The sequence below is a fragment of the Scedosporium apiospermum genome, assembly GCF_000732125.1.
Source record: "Scedosporium apiospermum strain IHEM 14462 chromosome Unknown SEQ_SAPIO_0110, whole genome shotgun sequence".
NCBI lineage: Eukaryota > Fungi > Ascomycota > Sordariomycetes > Microascales > Microascaceae > Scedosporium > Scedosporium apiospermum.
In genome coordinates this window covers 1,606,949-1,625,546 of record NW_015971811.1, presented here as the reverse complement: position 1 = coordinate 1,625,546, position 18,598 = coordinate 1,606,949, and the positions used below count along the sequence as shown (strand labels likewise).

The 18,598-nt window shown below is 52.4% G+C and overlaps 5 protein-coding genes and 2 pseudogenes across 5 annotated transcripts; 3 read left to right on the top strand and 4 right to left on the bottom strand.

The window, feature by feature from the left end:
- Nucleotides 1-37: 37 nt before the first annotated feature.
- Nucleotides 38-1,095, top strand: SAPIO_CDS7386 (Uncharacterized protein; the record flags this gene model as incomplete). Its single annotated transcript, XM_016789263.1, has 3 exons — nt 38-151; nt 227-349; nt 454-1,095. The coding sequence occupies 3 exons, from the start codon at nt 38-40 to the stop codon at nt 1,093-1,095; spliced, it is 879 nt and encodes a 292-aa protein (XP_016641090.1).
- A 114-nt stretch (nt 1,096-1,209) lies between these two features.
- On the bottom strand, nt 1,210-2,178 carry SAPIO_CDS7385 (annotated as a pseudogene; the record flags this gene model as incomplete).
- Nucleotides 2,179-3,947: 1,769 nt separating this feature from the next.
- Nucleotides 3,948-5,135, top strand: SAPIO_CDS7384 (Mitochondrial phosphate carrier protein; the record flags this gene model as incomplete). The annotated part of the gene is made up of 4 exons (XM_016789262.1): nt 3,948-4,090; nt 4,186-4,605; nt 4,657-5,039; nt 5,122-5,135. The coding sequence occupies 4 exons, from the start codon at nt 3,948-3,950 to the stop codon at nt 5,133-5,135; spliced, it is 960 nt and encodes a 319-aa protein (XP_016641089.1).
- A 328-nt stretch (nt 5,136-5,463) lies between these two features.
- On the bottom strand, nt 5,464-6,524 carry SAPIO_CDS7383 (uncharacterized protein; the record flags this gene model as incomplete). The annotated part of the gene is made up of 3 exons (XM_016789261.1): nt 5,464-6,099; nt 6,176-6,343; nt 6,414-6,524. 3 exons carry the CDS (start codon nt 6,522-6,524, stop codon nt 5,464-5,466), a joined length of 915 nt encoding a protein of 304 aa, XP_016641088.1.
- Nucleotides 6,525-7,483: 959 nt separating this feature from the next.
- Nucleotides 7,484-8,999, bottom strand: SAPIO_CDS7382 (putative o-methyltransferase protein; the record flags this gene model as incomplete). The annotated part of the gene is made up of 5 exons (XM_016789260.1): nt 7,484-7,794; nt 7,869-8,323; nt 8,383-8,506; nt 8,576-8,699; nt 8,766-8,999. 5 exons carry the CDS (start codon nt 8,997-8,999, stop codon nt 7,484-7,486), a joined length of 1,248 nt encoding a protein of 415 aa, XP_016641087.1.
- A 1,049-nt stretch (nt 9,000-10,048) lies between these two features.
- On the top strand, nt 10,049-12,208 carry SAPIO_CDS7381 (annotated as a pseudogene; the record flags this gene model as incomplete).
- Nucleotides 12,209-12,496: 288 nt separating this feature from the next.
- On the bottom strand, nt 12,497-17,690 carry SAPIO_CDS7380 (Polyribonucleotide nucleotidyltransferase; the record flags this gene model as incomplete). Its single annotated transcript, XM_016789259.1, has 4 exons — nt 12,497-16,032; nt 16,954-17,388; nt 17,461-17,568; nt 17,633-17,690. 4 exons carry the CDS (start codon nt 17,688-17,690, stop codon nt 12,497-12,499), a joined length of 4,137 nt encoding a protein of 1,378 aa, XP_016641086.1.
- Between the last annotated feature and the right edge of the window lie 908 nt (nt 17,691-18,598).

The window sequence follows — 18,598 nt, the reverse complement described above, 5'->3', positions numbered from 1 at the left end:
CACGATCACGCAATAACCACAATAACCACAACCACCAATGGCGTTATCTTCCCGCGAAGACATCGAGTTTAAGACCCTCAGCGGTGTCACATTGCGTGGGTGGCTGTACCCTGCCGATAAGCGCGGGCCGGGAATTATTCTTTCTGCAGGAGTACGTGAGCCGTCCACACCCACCCAGACTTTGGAGGATGAGGTGAGATTGTCCGGCTGACAATAGACCGTCTAGTTCAACATGCCCAAAGACGTAGTCTTACCAGAAATCGCCGAGTGGTATCGCAAACGTGGCTTTACGGCACTCATCTTCGACACATACGGCATCGGCGCCAGCGACGGTGAGCCCAGATGTGATGTAAGCTTACTGCTTCTAGGTGTTGAGGCCGCCCTCCTCCCCCCCCCCCCCCCCCCCCCCAAATTGCCATGTCAACGCGCACTGACCTCGGAGCTACGCCGCAGACAGACATGCATAGGCGGGTTGAGGACTTCATCGATTCCGTCACTTGGCTTTCTCAGAACCCCCTAGTAGACCCGGAGAAGATTGTGCTCTGGGGTCTCTGCTTTGACGGCAACATCATGCTCGCCACGGCAGCTTCAGACCGCCGGGTAGCCGGCGTCGTGGCTGTGGCGCCCATGATTGACGTGACCGGCGACCCCGAGCGCCGTGAGGCCGTCCTCGAGCTTGCCCTAGCAGACCGAGCCGGACAGCTCGCTGGCGAGGAGCCCATGTACCTGCCTCTGGTCGACGAGGACGGCGTCATGCCTCTCGGCCAGGTGTCGGGCCTCGGCTTCTTCTCCGCCATGGAGGACATGAACCTGCCCGTCGAGAACCGCGTCACCGTCCAGAGCTACATGAGGGCCCTCGGCTGGAGCATCTTGCATTTACTGCCCAAAATTAGCCCCACGCCCGTCATCATGGTAACACCTGAGCTGGACCAGGTGTTCCCCGCGGAGAGGCAAAAGGCCGCATTTGACATGTTGGGAGAGCCTAAGGAACATTGCGTTATTGCTGGAAGGAATCACTTTGACTGGATGTTTGGGGACATGGATGGCGTTTTCAACAAGCAGCTCGACTTTTTGCAGAAGTACTTGAAGGCTTAAGAGAGTCACCTTTTTCTTCTTTTTTTTTTTTGGTTGTTGTTTTTCATTCGCGTCTATTTTTCCCTTTGACTTCCGTCAATTTTTTTTTAATTTTTTTTGTTTGTTTTCTTTTTCTTACCAAGTGTTGAGTCTCTCCTCCATGAGAGTTTGCAGCCCCTGAATGACCTGTCTGAGCTTCACATGCTCCTCGGGAAGTCGTCTAAGCATATCTTGGGCAAGGTCGACAATCCCTGGCGAGTCGCCTGCTTCTTCTCCGCCCTCGAGCCCAGGGATCGGCTCGTGGGGATGGAAGAGGGCGATGCCAGTGACTTGATCATCTGCACCCGAGGCCGCAGTATTCCGGCTGTCCATGCGGAGGCTCCGGCCTAGGCGATTGATCAGGTGCACGATGAGTTGCAGGACCATGACGAACTGCGCAGAAGATGCTCCATCGCCGTGCAAAGCCTGCTGTTGCTGGTCGCTCCCCACGGCCATAGACCCTAGGGACCGCTGGATCGAGCCACAGATGGCCCTGAACAGGGCCAGGACGTGCTGGTGAGAGGCGAGGGCCAGGAACATCAGGCCATAGTCGGGGGTTGGCCGTGGATCATTTTCATCGCGGAACACGGGTTGCGGGGCGGAAGATGTGGACTTGGCGAGCGTGATGCTGTTGATGATGCGCACCAGGGCATTTGCAGCCTCGAACGCGTCATTAACCACAGGCGAGTTTACCGTCAGGGGTGTATTAGTATTACCCACGCGTTCAAGTTGACGTGCGGCGCGCCTGGCCCCGCTGCTTAAGGCCATTACTTGTCCAGTCAGGTCATCAATCGTGCCCCTGGTTTCGCTTCGAGAGAGTGTTGAGTTTCCTCCTAAGGCCTCCTGGGTCCCGACGTCACAGACTCCATTTGGCAGTCCTGATAGTGCCCCGGGGATGGACAAGAGGCTGGGGTTGTTGGTGCTCTGGCCGTCTTGATCGCCGTCACCCAAGCCGGCCATGGTCGTCTCGGTAATATCGAGCAACGGCATTCCCATGTCGCCGAATACAGATGCTGACCTATCACTCCATGAAAGCATGGCGGCAAGGTCTTGGCTAAACCGCATGGTTCTCATAGGCGACGTCGCGTTCGCATCCCCGAGCTGGCGAGAGGCTCGCTTATTTTTCTGCTTCACTGCGGCCCTCGTGGTCAATCCATGTACTTAACAAAGTGAGAGTGAGCATGCACAAGGAGAAGGGGCACACGAGGTACACGACATACAGGTATACACACATGGCACGTCCGCCTTTGCGCATCGCTCGCAAGTGGCAAGCTGGTCGCTGCCGGTCGCTTGTAGATCCCAGTTCTTCAGGCATCGCACCTTTTGTTGGCGGCAGCGGTCGCACGAGTGTCGCTGGGAGTGCATTTCGTGAATAGAGAGTCGTGTGATGCGTGCGGAGCTCTGTAGCCCTTGCAAGGCATGTCGAGCGGAGAAGAGGATGCTTTACCGTTGACGGTAACAGCAATAGCAGGATAATTCAGCGCATCTCATCCGATTTCTTACCCTCAATTTTATTTATATACACTTTATCATTACGACACATAATCAACAGATCCTTCAGAGCTGACCCCTGTCAAAACCATCCAAACCATCAACGATGTTTATCATGTAGACCTTTGTAACTACGAAGTAGAACCGAAGCACATCAGCAGCGTACCACGGTAGGGGTAGTGTACTTTTGCCCTAGCGGTAAGTCGGTTACACTAAGATTAAGCTATGTTATGGGGACTAATGCCAAGAATGGCCGTCTCTCGGCCCGCACCGCCTTGTTCGTTAGCAGTGTAAGATGGTGTAAGATAGTGTAGGATTCTAGTTTAGATGACTAGGATCAGGGTGGCATTCAGCCGTTTATCGTGGAATCCACCTTGGGGGCAGTGTAAACTACACTGCACTACAAAGAATGAGAATGTTGGGGGTCGGGACAACACGGGTGCCAAGTCGGCCACGAGGATGATGTTTTCTTCATGTGAGCGGCCAATCCGGCTTGTTCTAATCCCTTCTTCGGGAAATGCGTACGCACGAAAGGCAGCCTTGTTGTACCTCTAGTCAAGTCGATTGGCTCCATTTGAGCGAGAGGTTCGCGTTCCCCTTCCCGTTGCAACCTCGACAGAGCGGGGATCTGACCCTGAGCAATCCGGTTCCAATCGGGGCTGTTTTCTTCATGCGGCTAAATCTGCTAGGCAAGGTAAGCGTGAGATGCATCATCGGAGATAGCGCCAACATTCGTTCCATAGAGTCGTTCCATAGAGCATGCCAATTTCCCATGAGGGTTTAGTCTACTTCGTATGGGCGCGCCCCGTGTTGCTCTCCTATATTCTCCATAAGGTGGTGTAGTGACCAGCTAGATTACATAGCTCATTAGTAGTAATGACAGATCGGCAAACCATCCGGAGATAACGGTGTCGATCATGTTGATTCACAGGAGAGAAGCTTTTTTTTTTTTTTTTTTGGGGGGGGGGGGGGGGGTTTTCACTACCAGACGTGAGACTGAGCCAGACCAAGCAATAGACAATAGAGGCAGCTAGCTTGGCATCTTGAGGCGTTTTTGCTTGTACAATACCTACTCCGTATACACTACAACCATCACACATCAATTGATCATTGATGAATCTTGCCCCTTCGGCCCGCGTTAGCTTCATTCCGGGCGGGCCAGCAACAACAAACGGTTTGCCAGGCTAAAACAAGGGACGGCGGCCGCCAAACCCTGCTGTGCCGGGTGCCTCCGTTCTATATATAATTGATTCTAAAGCCCTTCTAGCCATTCCATTTTGGCTTCTGTCTTACAATCATTTCTGCTGCTGTCGCATCACGCATTCGCTCTCACGACCGTCACAATGGCTGCCGCTCCTGCTGCGGCCGCAGCTACCATCCCAGCTCCCAAGAGCAGGCCGGAGGGCATCGATCTCTATGCTCGCTTCGCTCTCGCTGGTGCTCTGGGCTGCTCTGTCACTCACAGCGCCGTCACCCCGATCGACGTGTACGTGTTCTCGATTCTTCATTGGGTCTCGCTCTAGCTCCAAACCCCCAGCTCCATCTCCGCTATGGACTGACATACAAAAACCTGCCACACAGGGTCAAGACGAGGATCCAGCTTGACCCCGTCACCTACAACAGTGGCATGATTGGTAGTTTTCGCCAGGTCATCCGCAATGAAGGCGTTGGGGCCCTCGCGACGGGCGTAGGGCCGACTTTTGCGGGCTACTTCTTGCAAGGCGCCTTCAAATTCGGCGGCTACGAATTCTTCCAGCAGAAGCTCACTGATACCTTCGATGCGGAAACCGTCAAGCAGAATCGCACCGCCGTTTACGTTGTTTCCTCTGGCAGCGCTGAGTTCTTCGCCTCCATCGTCCTGTGTCCCCTGGAAGCGACGCGTATTCGCCTTGTTTCGACACCCGACTTTGCCAATGGTCTGGTCGGTGGTTTCAGCAAGATTCTGAAGAACGAGGGCATTGCCGCCTTTTATTCTGGTTTCGGTCCCATCCTCTTCAAGCAGTATGTTCATTGGATCGAAGCAACATGATACAGAGCGCTATGAAAAAATAGAACAAAAAAAAAAACTAACCCCGCGTACATGGTTCCTTACACAATAACCAAGTTTGTCGTTTTCGAAAAGGTTTCCGAGGCCATCCTGAGCCAGTTTGACAAGTCGCAAAGGTCGGCCGGTGCATCGACCGCTGTGAACTTGGGATCTGGTCTGATGAGCGGTTTTGCGGCTGCCATTGTGTCTCAGCCTGCCGACACCATGCTGTCCAAGATCAACAAGACGAAGGGTCTGCCTGGTGAGAGCACCGCCTCTCGGTTGATCAAGATTGCTGGCGAGCTTGGTCTTCGCGGATCTTTCGCTGGTCTCCCGACGCGTCTGTTCATGGTCGGTGGCCTCACTGCGGGCCAATTCGCCATCTACGGCGATATCAAGAAGTTCCTCGGTAAGTGTGCTTCTTTTCGCTCTTGCTCGTCATTTTCGTCCCGTCCACCGGGTACGGGGCACGAACTAACTCTTGTCTACAGGCGCTACAAAGTAGATGTATAGAACGTTGGACACGATTCCTAGAAATGATTCCCCAGCTTGACGCGGTTGAGGCCAATCGTTTTAGATTTGTCAGTATTGAGGTATTTAGACTAGACCTGCTTGTATCTACCCACGTGTTCGATAGAAGAACCTCGAGTTCATTAGATAGAATTCCGTTAGAGTCACCGTCCGACGACATCGTTCCTACATCCGCCGCACGCGCAACAAGCAGGCACCAAGCAAACACATAACTTGATGTCCCGCACCTTAAATTCTTCATCTCATTCTCTTTTCTTGCTAGCCTATTTTCTTGTTTAAGCAAATGCCGAGCCTAACGTAGCTCAGAACTTCATCACCTCCTTGAGGAACGCTAGCTGGCCGCCCAAGAGCTCATCAAAGTTTACATCCTTCAAAAAGTTCATGTGACCTCTGCCCTTTACAATCTCATACCTCTTCTGTGGCGACTGCAGGCTATCAAAAATGCGCCGTTGGAATGCGGGCGGCACGATCTCGTCGTCCTCAGGCGTCAGAATCATGACCGGGGTTGGGTTGACGGCCGCGAAGAGATTCATTGGCTTCCACTTAGCATGGCGGTAGAAGCTCTGGATCGTCATGTGGTCGTTGAAGCTCGGGGCGTTTTTCTTGGCCCCGTGGACCCAGGCGGGGAGATGGTGCTTCTGCTCGGGGGTCATCTCGGCCAGATACTTGAAGTGCATCAGGTGCTCGCCCTTGTCGTTGAGAAGGGGGATGTACTGAGGCGGGTTGCCACGAAGCTGGCTAGCCCGATCTGCGACCGCACTCGCAACTATGGCAGCCTCGTCCGGCGGGTTGAGGCACCAGTCCGGCATCAGACCTTGTGCGATGACCGCCTTGACGCGCTTGTCAAAAGCAGCAGCCTCGAGCGCAATGCCGGAGCTATAGAAGAAGCCCCAGATGGCGATACGGTCTGGGTCGACCCATCCCCCATCTTGCAGGAACTGTTTGACCCCATTGATGTTGATTAGCATACTCGGACCCTGAGGGCACCGGCGAAAGGTAACTAGACAAACTTACAGTGACAGCGTCGTGGTTGTCCTCCGCCATCTTTTGCGGGTCGAGGTCGTTTCGAGGCAGGCCATCGCTCTGGCCCAGCGTGCGGGCGTCGTAAACGAGAGCCGTCACGCCGTTCTTCCCGAACCATTCGGCGACGCTGGCTACAAAGATCTCTTTTGGGCTGTTAAACTAGAAGAGGGAAGCATTAGTCTTGGTAAAGCGCGAGCTTGAAAACATATCGGCGAGGAGCTCATCTTACTGCACCATTGACAACTACTGCAGGACCGCCCTTGGGTCCCTGAAACAACCAGCCGCGCAGGGTCAAGCCATCCAGAGTTTTGAACTCAACATCTTTACGCTCCCCACTCATGATGGTGATGTTTCGATTCGATTCTTACTTACGGGGAACGCAAGATAAGTTCACGCACTTTGGTTATCCATGCAACTCCCAGATGGCGCTTTCGAAGCATGGCGGAGAGAATTTACGTTGATACAAATTCTATCGACTGGACAGCAGTTTTGGGGGGCCAGGAGAGGACTGATTCCGACTGCGACACGATTGACTCGCCATCTCGCCATTGCCCGGGCATCCACAACCTTCCAGTCTGTTGAGCAGATTTGAAACCGTTATTCCAAGTTTCGGGCCCGACTCGGTAGACGGATCGGGCGTCGGCGGCGCCGGTGGGCTCGGAAACGTTCCGATGCTCACCGGTCCGACTCACCGCCGACCTCAAAGTAACTCGGTATGTAGTAAGACTGGAATGCTCCGGCAGAGTACGGAGTATAGTTTGCCCGTTCTCGTGCTGCTAGGATTCTCTCAACGCAAGAAGCAAAGGAACATTTGACACACCCACTTGCCTAGCATCGTCGTGTGAGCTCAGGCGCTGTACGAAACAGGTAACCAACCCGAAAGCAACTTTTACAAACCGAATTACGAGTTGAGGCGAAATTGTGCAAGTGAAATAATGAGCAAGAAAATTTGTTGTTCTTAGTGTCACTGGCAGCGATTTCTGCTTGGCCTTCAATAGAGGCAAAGTGCTTGATTGTGCCAGCTGCCATATTTCCCCTGAAGGTTCCTTTTCCTTTTACTCAGTGTCAATCTCAGGAATCTTGGACTTCAGGAAGCCATTTCATCAAAAGTTAAGACCAAGAAAGTTTGCAGGATTGGGTAAAGTGTGATCTGTTCGTTCTCCAGCTTAAAAGTCTACTTAAAAGTCTCGGTGATGCTACTTCATGTGTTGCGATTGAGACAGACCCCAGCCAGAACCGATGAGCACCTCCGTGTTGAAGGGGTTGTGATCTGCTGGCATTGAAGCTATGCGATTTCCTTCATGCAAGGACGGCTTGGACAGCACCGTGGTTAGTGCCAGGGGAAGTATAGATCTTCTCCAGCTTGAGACCTGCGGCACTGAGTAATTCTTGCCAGTCTTTTGCGCTGCGCTCGACACCAGTGACAGTCATTAGAACTAGATCCATCCACCCAGTTTCCGAATCCCCTCCAGTTGGGGGAACAACGATTTCTGCGATGACCAAACGCGACTTTCCGCGCTCCATCGCATTGGCAATGTTCTTCAGGATGTCGACGCAAAGATGATTCGGCCAGTCATGCAAGACGCGACGGATGTAGTATATATGCGCGCCTAGTCGTCAAAAGTTAGCATATGTTTATTGTCGTAGAATGTAATGTGAGGCAGGCGACAGGAAATGCGCTTACCCTGGATTGGCTGAGGTTCAAAGAAGTTGTACTCGTACTTCTCGATCCGCGAAGAATCCAAGTCGTACGTATCGCTAATCACCTCTGGACGATCTTGCAGGACCAGGCGGCCCTCGATGTCCGAGATAGCCTTGTTGATCCTCTGAAGGCAGTGTCCCTTCCCACCTCCAACGTCGACTACCAACACGTCATCCTTGTTTGTCTTCTTGGATGCCAGCAGGGCCCTGAAGTCGACAATGTCCACGGACCACATGGTTGTAGCAGTCTGTGCTCCCATACCGAGGTTGAGAGCCTCCACACGCTTTGGATACTGCTTCAGATGCTCCCAGAAGCTCTTGCCGCCGGTTTGATGCGCATACGTGTATGCATTATCTCTCTCCTCCCCATCACTCTTCCAACCGCGAGAGGCGAGAAACTCGTGCATTTTGACCCACGGGGGGTACATTTCGTCGAATCTAAAATATGGTATTAGATACGAAATAAGGGCTCCCCGGCAGGGATTTACCTGACTTACATCAGAGTATACATTCCTCGGACTTCTGGGATCAGATAAGCCTTGGAGAAAGCAGTATGGGCATACTCATCCTCTCGCACTTGTTGGAAGGGTCCGGTGACGCTCACAACTCTCATCAAACGGGCTAGGAAACGGGTGAGTTCTGGATGCCTTGATGCCTTCAAACTGGCTCATTGAATGGTGACTAACTTACTGAGCAGGTTCTGGTCAACACCGAGCTCGGATGCCAGCTTGGCTACAGTGATGCTGCCTTCAGTGGGAATCTTGTCAAACGCTCCCATTGCAATGAGGCAGCGAATAGCCGATGCTTGGGATCCCTAGGAACGTTAACCAATAATCAATATTGAGAGTCAGAATCCAATGCAGGGAGTCTTCGGTCCTACCATTTCGAAGAATCCATAAACGGTATCAATGGGCCCACGAATTTCTTGGAGAAGCTGGATAGCATCCTTGGTCATGGCATTGCGTGCAACTGCAATCTCGCCCTTATGGGCAACTTCTTCACTACCACCGTACTTCCTCGTTACCCGCTCGTAGGCGGCCAGAGAGGACGTGACATGACCGATGGCATCAAGGATCGCTGATATTGGTTCTGAGTTATTCGGCATGGAGCCCATGACGCAGATACGTTGGGATCAAGGGAAGAAGCGTGGGTTGACTGGATTCAAGATAGGCACCTAATCTTGCTGCTTGACCTAACCGTGGGCGAAAGGGGAGTTAAGCACAAGTGAATGCTTAACATGGACAGAATCTCTAAGTTAAGAAGAGAATTTAAGTTACCAAACTTCAACCATCCCTCCGTCTTCCAATCAGTTGACGGATTATCATCCAAGGGGCACTTTGCAAACAATGATAGAGGTCCGATACTCCGTGGCATAATTCCTGTGCTACTCCTTTGCCGACAAGGTATCGCGACTAAGCTTCTAGAACTAAGCGGCGTTCACTAAAACATGGCTAAAGGTAGACGACTCTGTGTATGCGACCGTGTTTCCGAACCTCCGGCGGTGCGTCGGTGGCATGTCGGCGGCCGATCGGAGCGGGTCACTCCGCGGCTGCTACAGGCGGTGCTGGCATACGGAGCTAAAGCTCCTAACCACCTCTAGAACCTAATCCGTTAGTTCAGTTCACTTCTAGACTTGATACCGGGTAAGCAATATAGATAAGCATCAATTGATACCTTTGCATCCTTGTCTATTTTTGATATAATCTTGCGGTAAAGAAGCAGACGGTTACTACAGGGTAATATGTGGTTAGGAGCCCTATGGATTGCATGAAGCCGGCGGTAGAGAAATGGAGGCCCCACGGAGCAATACTACACAACACAATTGCAACAGGACTGGGGAGTAGCAATGGTGGGCAGTGGTGGACATTGATCATTGATCTCGGTATGCAGAGGGGTCAATGCTGGACGCGGGAGTTGTATTCTGTACTTCGTACATACTTTGTTACCATACTGTGCAATTATCGTAATAATACACTGTTTTTTCAGTTTCTGATGTAAGCTCGAGGGTGAATTTCCTCCTTCACCGCTTTGGAGGGACCAATTCTGCCGTGGGAAATTTTTTGCCCCACTAAAATTTTGGTTGCACCTACGCTTCATCTCTGTGCTCTAGAAGGCCATCTTCGAGTCTCAAAACCCACGCCGCACCAATCGATTGCAACCAACATGGTCGCAAAGAAGAAGTCAAGTAAGGGCTCGGGGGCCTCTTCGGCCCCTAGCCGAATCACCGACTCTCGCTTCGCCAGTTTCGAGACCGATCCCAGGTTCCGCCTCCCTTCGTCGAAGAAGACCAAAACGACCATCGACAAGCGTTTCGCGCATATGCTCAAGAGTGAGGATTTCTTATCCAGTGCCAAAGTGGATAGGTACGGCAGGAAGCTAAAGTCCGACGCCGGAAAGAAGGCGTTGCAAAACCTATACCGCCAAGAAGAGGAAGACGAAGAGGAGGATGAGGATGAAGACGAGAAAGAGGGCGTCGAGGAAGCCGGATCTGAGTCACAATCGGGAGGCGAGGGCGAAGAGGATGAGGAAAGCAAGACTACTGGTCGGCCTTACGATCCCGCCCGAGATGGCGGGTTCTCATCTTCTGAGTCTGATTCCGAGAGCGAAGATGAAGAGGCCGTGAAAGAGGTAGAACTCGATACCTCCGCTAGCATGCAGAGGTTTGCAGACGAGCAGGCCGATGTCGAAGAGGGAGAGGTCACAAACAGGATAGCCATCGTCAACCTGGACTGGGACTACATCAAATCCCACGACCTCATGGCGTTATTCACCAGCTTCCTTCCCCCGAACGGCAAGGGCAAAATCGAACGGATATCCATATACCCCAGCGAATTCGGAAAGGAGCGCATGCAGCGGGAAGAGCTCGAGGGCCCTCCCCGAGAGATTTTCCGCAACTCCAAGAAGCTAAAGGATGAATCGGACGACGACGACTCTGACAGTGACGCGGCGGATGAGAGGATAAAACAGGAACTGCTCAAGGAAGAAGACGACAAGGATTTTGACAGCGATGCTCTTCGCGCGTACCAGCTAGATCGCCTAAGGTATTACTATGCGGTCATGACGTGCTCCGACCCGAAGACGGCGCACACACTTTACGAGGCTACGGATGGTACAGAATATCTCTCGTCGTCCAACTTTATCGATCTGCGATTCATTCCCGATGACGTTACTTTCGATGACAAGCCTCGAGACGAGTGCACCTCCGTTCCCGACGGATACGAGCCTGTCGAGTTTGTCACTAATGCCCTGCAGAGTTCTAAGGTAAAGCTTACCTGGGACATCCACCCCGAGGAGGCCGCCCGGAAACAGTCGATGAAGAAGGCCTTTAGCGGGAGCCGGGCCGAGATGCAAGATAACGATTTACGCGCCTATCTTGCGAGCGATACCGAGGACGAAGCGGGTTCCGAAGAAGAGGGAGAGGAAGAGGGCGGCTTGTCCAAGAAGGAGCTAGCGAAAAAGAAGCTAAGAGAGGCGCTTGGGCTCGGAGACGAATCAACAAACAAGTCGCCTAAGGACGGACCCGTCGGTGACATGCAAATCACCTTCACTTCCGCCCTCATAGAAGATCCCAAGAAGAAGGCCGGAAAGGAAGAGGTAGAGGAAACGACGATAGAAAAGTATGTCCGCAAGGAACGCGAGAGGAAGCAAAAGAAGAAGGAAAAGGCCGTCGCGAAGCGCGGGGCTGACGGCTCTGGGGACGAGGAGGAGATGGTGTTCCAAGACAACGAAGCTGCCGGCGAGACAGAAGATCTTGGCTTCGACGATCCGTTCTTCACGACCGAGGAGCCAGCCGTTACCAAATCCCAGCTCCGGAAAGAAGAGCGTCGCAAGAAGCGCGAAGCAAGAGAAGCCGAGAACGCCCAGAACGCCGCTGAGAAGGAGAAGCTGCAGCGTATTATGGACGACGGCGCTGAGGAGGACGGCATGTCGCGCTTCCAGCACTTCGACATGAAGGAGATTATCCGGGCCGAGAAGGACAAGAACAAGAAGAAGAAGAAGAAGGGTAAGGGCAAGCACGGCGAGGAGACCTCTTCGAATAACCTCCAGGAGGGGCAGAAGTTGCAGCTTGACGATCGATTCAAGTCGTTGTTTGAGAGCCACGAATATGCCATCGATACGTCGAATCCCGCATATACTCGCACGGAGACGATGCAGAAGATGTTGGACGAAGGGAGGAAGAGGAAGGGCAGTGACCGTGATGGAGAATCGAGGGACAGGAAGAAGAAGAAGGCGAGGAGGGATGTGGGCGGGGATGATAATGTTGATTTGAGCGGGCTTGTGGCCTCGGTGAAGGAGAAGACGAAGAGGAAATCCAGGACGTAAGCAAGTTCTGTTGTCCTGGGGCATGTTTGAGTTTTTTTGGTAGAAGAAAAGCTCTTCGTGAGCAAGTATGTATATGGCACCATCACTGGAGTTACTGGGCTCTTTTGTTTCATAAAAGTGTGGAAGGTATCGAGTCTGAGCTTAAAAAAGCATTCGCTACTTGTTTTGGAGTCCTCTAGATCTCTAGATATTCTTTGCAAATCATTCCGCTTTTTGGGGTTTGTCCATCCCATTGCTTTCCACATAATATATGCAACCGTAAAAATATACATGATAGATCCACGTCTTCTAACCCCAAGTACCTCCACCACCACCAGACCTTCCAACCCTCCTCTGCGCACTAAGCCTCCAATCATCCGGTCCCTCAAACCTATTAAACAACGGCTGGATCCTCTCAGCCTGCTTCCTCTTTGACAGCCTATCCGTCGGCGCAACCTTGAAAAACGTCGGCGCCGCCTCCACCAACCACTTGGGCTCGATGACCGTCGTCCAATGCATGTACTCCTTCGTTGTCAGCACGAGCTCATGGTAGATGACCCACTCGGCCTGCTTGCCGAACAGCGCCGAGCTGGGATGCAGGTACACGGGGGTGCCCTCGATGAGGGTCTTGTAGCCTTCCTGGGGGTCCTTACGCGCCGAGTGGCGGAAGAAGCCGGAGCAGAGAGCCTGCCGCACCTTGTGTGTGTCGCGGCCGCACGAGACGATGGGATGGCGGTAGCGCTCCATGATTTTGACGAGCTGGTCGCGCACGTCCTTGGAGCGCTTCATGGACCGGTGCTGGATGTAGTTCTCGAAGCACCAGGCGTTCTGATACCCGCTGCGCTTCCAGCTGTTGTAGACGTTGAGCAGGGTCAGGTGGTCGCCGTGCGGATCGTGGAACTTGGCCTTCTTCTGGTCGGCCTGGGTCTGCTTCTCCTTGGGCCGGTAGAAGACGTTCATGCCGAGCATCGCTACTATGCTGAGCATTTCGTCGGAGCAGCCCAGATCGACCGAGGCGATTAGGACTTTGGCGAGTGACGGCTCCATAGGAAAGTCGGCCATCTTGCGTCCGAGGCGGGTAAGCAGGCCCTCGTCGTCGAGAGCGCTGAGCGCATACAGCTCCTCGAGGGCTGTAAGCATAGTGTTAACGGGAGGCGGGTCCATGAAGTCAAAGTTGATAAGATCGTTGATGCCCATGGCTTTGAGCATGAGAATAGTTAACGACAAGTTCTGCCGCTGGATTTCTGGGATCGTCGTCGGCAGCATCTCGGTTTGGTACGCTGCCTCGGTGTATAACCTGAAGCATTTTCCGGGCCCAGTTCGGCCGGCTCGACCTGCTCGCTGGTTTGCCTGGGCCTGTGAAATTGGTGTGACAACAAGCGAGTCCATACCGAGCTTTGGATCATACGCGTTTTGTTTGACGAAGCCTGGATCTACGACAAAGTAGATGTCGTCAATGGTAATGGAGGTCTCGGCGATATTTGTCGCAATGACGACTTTTCTGGTTCCCGGCGGCGCTGGTTCGAAGATTCGACTCTGCATTTCGCTCGGCAGGGCCGAATAAACGGGGAGAATAAGGAGTTCTGGCACATCAGGACCCAGAGCTTTCATACGTTCATATAAAATTTCGCATGAGGTGTCAATCTCCTCCTGGCCCGTTAAGAAGAGAAGAATATCTCCTTTGGGTTCTGTCAAGTGAATCTGCATAACAGTAAGAAGGGCAGCCTCGAGGTAGTCGCTCTCGGGCTCTCTCGAATATAAGATTTCCACGGGGTACGTTCGTCCAGGAATCGTAAAGATAGGGCATTCGTTAAAATAGCTCGAGAATTTATCTGCGTCGAGGGTCGCAGAGGTGACGATAATCTTGAGGTCCGGCCGACGCTTGACCGTCTTCTTCAAAAGGGCGAAAAGAACATCTGTGGCGATGGTTCGCTCGTGGGCCTCGTCCAACATGATGACGGAGTAGCGCTTCAGATCGCCATCCATGAGGATCTCTCTTTGTAACATACCATCCGTCATGTACTTGATCCTGGTCGAAGGAGTGGTAGTGTCGTCGAAACGAACCGTGTATCCGACCTCCTCGCCAAGCTTACAGCCAACTTCCTCGGAGACACGCTTGGCGACAGACATGGCCGCGACACGACGCGGCTGTGTACACCCAATCATGCCACTATTTGCAAAGCCTGCTTCAGCAAGATACTGGGTGAGCTGCGTGGTTTTGCCGGATCCCGTCTCACCAACAACGATAAGAATCTGGTTCTCCTTCACCGCACTGATGAGCTGTGACCTAAAGGCGAATATGGGGAGGCCCTCTCGCTGTTCCTTGATGCTAAGGTTGGTTCGCTTTCCGAAAGACTGGTCCCTATTCTGGACGGTCTTCTTCCACTCCGGCACAACATCCGACTTTGCGTTTATCCGGGCCTTTCGGAGCTCGCTCGCAAATGTTCGCTTATCCGGGTCTGCCATAGGGTCATGCCACTGCGCGGATAAGTCATCCTTGGGCGCTGCATGCGCTTCCGCATCTGCCTCTTGCTGGCGAGCTTCCTTCCTGTCCCTCACGAGCGCCGATCCCGTTACGGCCGCTCGGTTCATCGAACCATCAGGAGCCTTGACAACGCGGATCGGGGAAAGTTCCAGAGACTGCTTTGTTTGGCCAACCAAGAATGGGGGTTCCTCCTCTCGAACTTCAATATCGACATCCTCCTCCAGCTCCATGCCACCGTCTTCCTTATGGACTGCTTTCGTCTCCTCCTCAAGTTCGGGAAAGTCCGATGCCTTCGCTACTCCGGAGCGGATGAGCTGTCGTATCTCCCATCTGTCCGAATCTGTCAATTGCTTCTTGTGCCTCGGCGGCTGTGGATTGCGGAATGATGTGGGCTGGTCGACGAAGCCATGTCGGCTTCCCAAGGCCTCCATGTTGGCACCGGATCCAAAGGCGGGAGCCGGGGCCGCGAGATCCTCACCGGTGTGTTGGTCGACATCCTTGAGCGACAGGCCTATCCTGTTTCCTTCGATGCTGACGACTTTGACCTTGACGGGCTCACCCATAGATACTACCTCAGAAGGGTGGCCAATGCGTCGGCCTTCGGCCAGCCTCGATATATGTATTAGGCCAGTACATCGCCCCTTGATACCTTCTAGGGACACAAATGCGCCAAAATCCTTGACGCCCGTGACCTTTCCGTCATAGATCTTGTCGATAATCGGCGCGGGGTCCAGTTCTCCTTGGTACCTCGGTGGTGATCTCGACCTTGATCTATATCTCTTCCTCCGCGAATCTCGGTCTCGCGATCTGTCGCGTGACCGATCTCGTTCTCTATGGTTTCGTCTCCTCGAATCTCTGTCGCCGTCTTCGGGGGACCGTGAACGTTTTCGCGACTCTTTCGGCTTGCGCGGCCTCCCTCCTAAACTCTCCAACTGCGCCAGGGTATCATCTATCGCATCGCCATTCGACTCAGGCGGGACTTCCTTGTCAGGAAGCGCCAACCCTGAAAATATTTTTGCCTTCTCCTCATTACTTCGCGTCGGATGCTCTTCCTCTTCGATCTTGTTCGCGGCGCCTTGCTTCTTCTTGAGCTTCGGGTGTAGTGACCTGCACAGCCGGTCTATACTCTCGACCAAACTCGTAGGGAAATCGGCGCCGATAGATTTTAGCCTCTGCTTGAAAGCGGCAAGGTCTTCGCATTCGAGCCGCTGGGCGATGATGAATTCGGCAAGGGTCTTGTCGGAGACGCCTGTGTGGTTGTTAATTTCGGCTTGTACTTTGGAAGCCAGAGCAAACTGCTCCAGCTGTAAGAGGTCGTCCATCTTAGAGCGCCCGACCACGTCTATCGGGAGGCGATGAACTAGATTTCTGTGTTGATGGTTGCATGGTATTAGAAAGCGAAGACTAAATAATGCTGCTGAATATAATACCCAGCCTTGGCTGGATTCGCGACAAGAAAAAAATCCGATGACTAAGCAACTATTTTGGCGTGGCTTATCACTCACAATCGGACCTTGGGGGTGGCGACATCCACCAAAGCCACCAGTCTAGAGAAGGTTCTCGGCCAGATCCATCTCGACCTAGGGTTACATAGGCCTCGCTCACCTTCGGCCAAACCAAGAAACCAGAGTAATGGAAAAGAATTTGTCCAAAAATGGGAATAATAAAATAGGAAGAGGACAGAAGTTTAGGGCGGTGCCAACACGGACCGCCTCCTTCCCCAACTCGAAATTGAGGATGCACCACTGGGTTTTTTCCAGATTTGAAGCGCTGGACGCTTCGCCTAGCTATTATCATCCAGCGGCCCTCGCTTAGGGTAGCCAAACTTCGGTCGATTCCGGTGATGGTTGTGAGATGCTGTTTCTCTTCCACTGATCCATGGCTCCTTTCCCTCACAAGGAGAGCCACACGTTCTCGTTTTTCATTCACCACTTATTAGAATCTCCACAAGAAGCAGATTTCGCCCCTTTTTGAATATATATATATATATATATATATATGCAATATAAATACTGCTGGATGGCATGATTTCCCCAGAAGTGGAATTCCTAGGCCGCGGGCTTGACTAGTTCTCCCCATACTCTGGGAAGCATACTCCATGGCTTTTGGTCGCCTTGAATACTATCGATATTCTCCCATTCTCCAGCTGCCGCCACGATCGCTCTCATATCTCGCGTTAGATTGCAGCCGCCAATAAGCTTTCTCCAGCTTGGATTCCAGAAGTCTAGACGCCGTTAACAGCTGTCTTTGTAATATAAAGAGGTCTCACGGCAGCACTTACATTGGATTGCGGCAGTAGTACGGTCCGAGTTACGGTGATGCTCCCAGAATATGAACTTCCCACCAGGCTTAAGCAGCCGGTAAAGCTCCTTGATAACGGCTTCCGGGTTGTCCACCGAGCACAGAACCTGGATGCTCAGGACAGTATCCACACTCTCGGCAACAACACCATGCGTTTCTAGCACGTCGCTATCTTCCACACGGCATGTAACGAGCTCGTAAATGTCTTCAAGACCGTTTTTCTTGACCTGTGTCTCAATATCTCGTGTGAAGTGCGAGTTGCTCTCCACGCCCACGACACGAGTCACCTTTGTCCTGTCGAAGCGGTGCAGTTGGTTACCCATTCCGGGACCGAGCTCAAGTACCACACCAGTAGAAGCTGGGACAAGAACTGGGATAGTGGTTTGATTTTGCTCAAAGCGGCAAAAATGCTCATCTATTTAGCATTCAGTGTTAACCAGGCAAAGAACCTCCCCGGATAACTGTATTTGAGAATCCGAAAACACACTCAGAACTTTAAACCACAAATAAAACCCCGAGTCTAGGAGATATTTGAGGTTAAAAAGATCGGGGTATCTGCCACTGAAAAAGGCCTCTTTTGATTGGGCATAGATGGCTACGGAAACAGCGTCAGCGTAAACTTCGCTTCGTCAATGTTGCAATAAAATCTGCCGCCATACCCCAGATGCCATATCGGATGGGGTCCCATGGCTCGGTATAGCTGCGAAAGCGATCCATGAGGTTCCAAGGCATCGTGGAGCCTTAGAGTCAAGATAAGCATCGATAGAGTGGCAAACCTGACGTTATTTGGCAGGGTGAAAAGGAACAGTTCACATTCCGCAACAGTCAAAGGCTCCAGGCCTCTATATACCATTCGCCAATACAGAAGGCAGGATTTGAAATCTCGCGTAACACCACGAGAGTCGACCCGGTCGGTTAAAATCCTTCATTACAACACCGAATCATGAATATACCCGGCAAGGCGAGCTCTCGCTACTCAGTCAAGTGGATGGATATTTATAAATATGGCAGTGAAATGCTTTGTCGGGTCACCGTCTTGAGTATACGCCCACGCATATCGGCACTCATTTCCAATTGTGTCGATCTAGCATCGAAATCAAAAAGGGATTGATGCACGAGACGAACATATCAATCCGCCTACCACTCTAATAGCACTTAGGACCTAGGCTACTCATTACTCCGAGCCGAACTTCTAAAATATTGCCGGGAGGAAGTAATACAGCATGAAACTCGGGAGTTCAATCATGCATCTAACCTTTGCCCCTGGGCCTGCAAGGCACAAGTGGGGCGGCTCCGTTCCGGACTCGGCAGACACATCCTCTCACCAGCCCGCATCGGGCTGCGGAGGCATGCCGAGGCGGAATGAGAGGATTTAAGGTCCAAAGTTGGCCTTCTTACAGGAAGATTGGGGAACGTGCTAAAATATGCCTGTACTTTTTGCGTCATACTTATTAGGGAAGGACCTCGTAGGTGAGAAAGTCGATGCTCCTATAAATCGGCATAATCTGACAACCAGTACGCACAAGATGCTTGCCATCACTTTTCAGAGACCACCTAGTAAGATCCTAATTCTTTTTATTTCCCGATAACTCTCTCGTAAGCGGGTCGGGGGTGGGCTCAGTTGC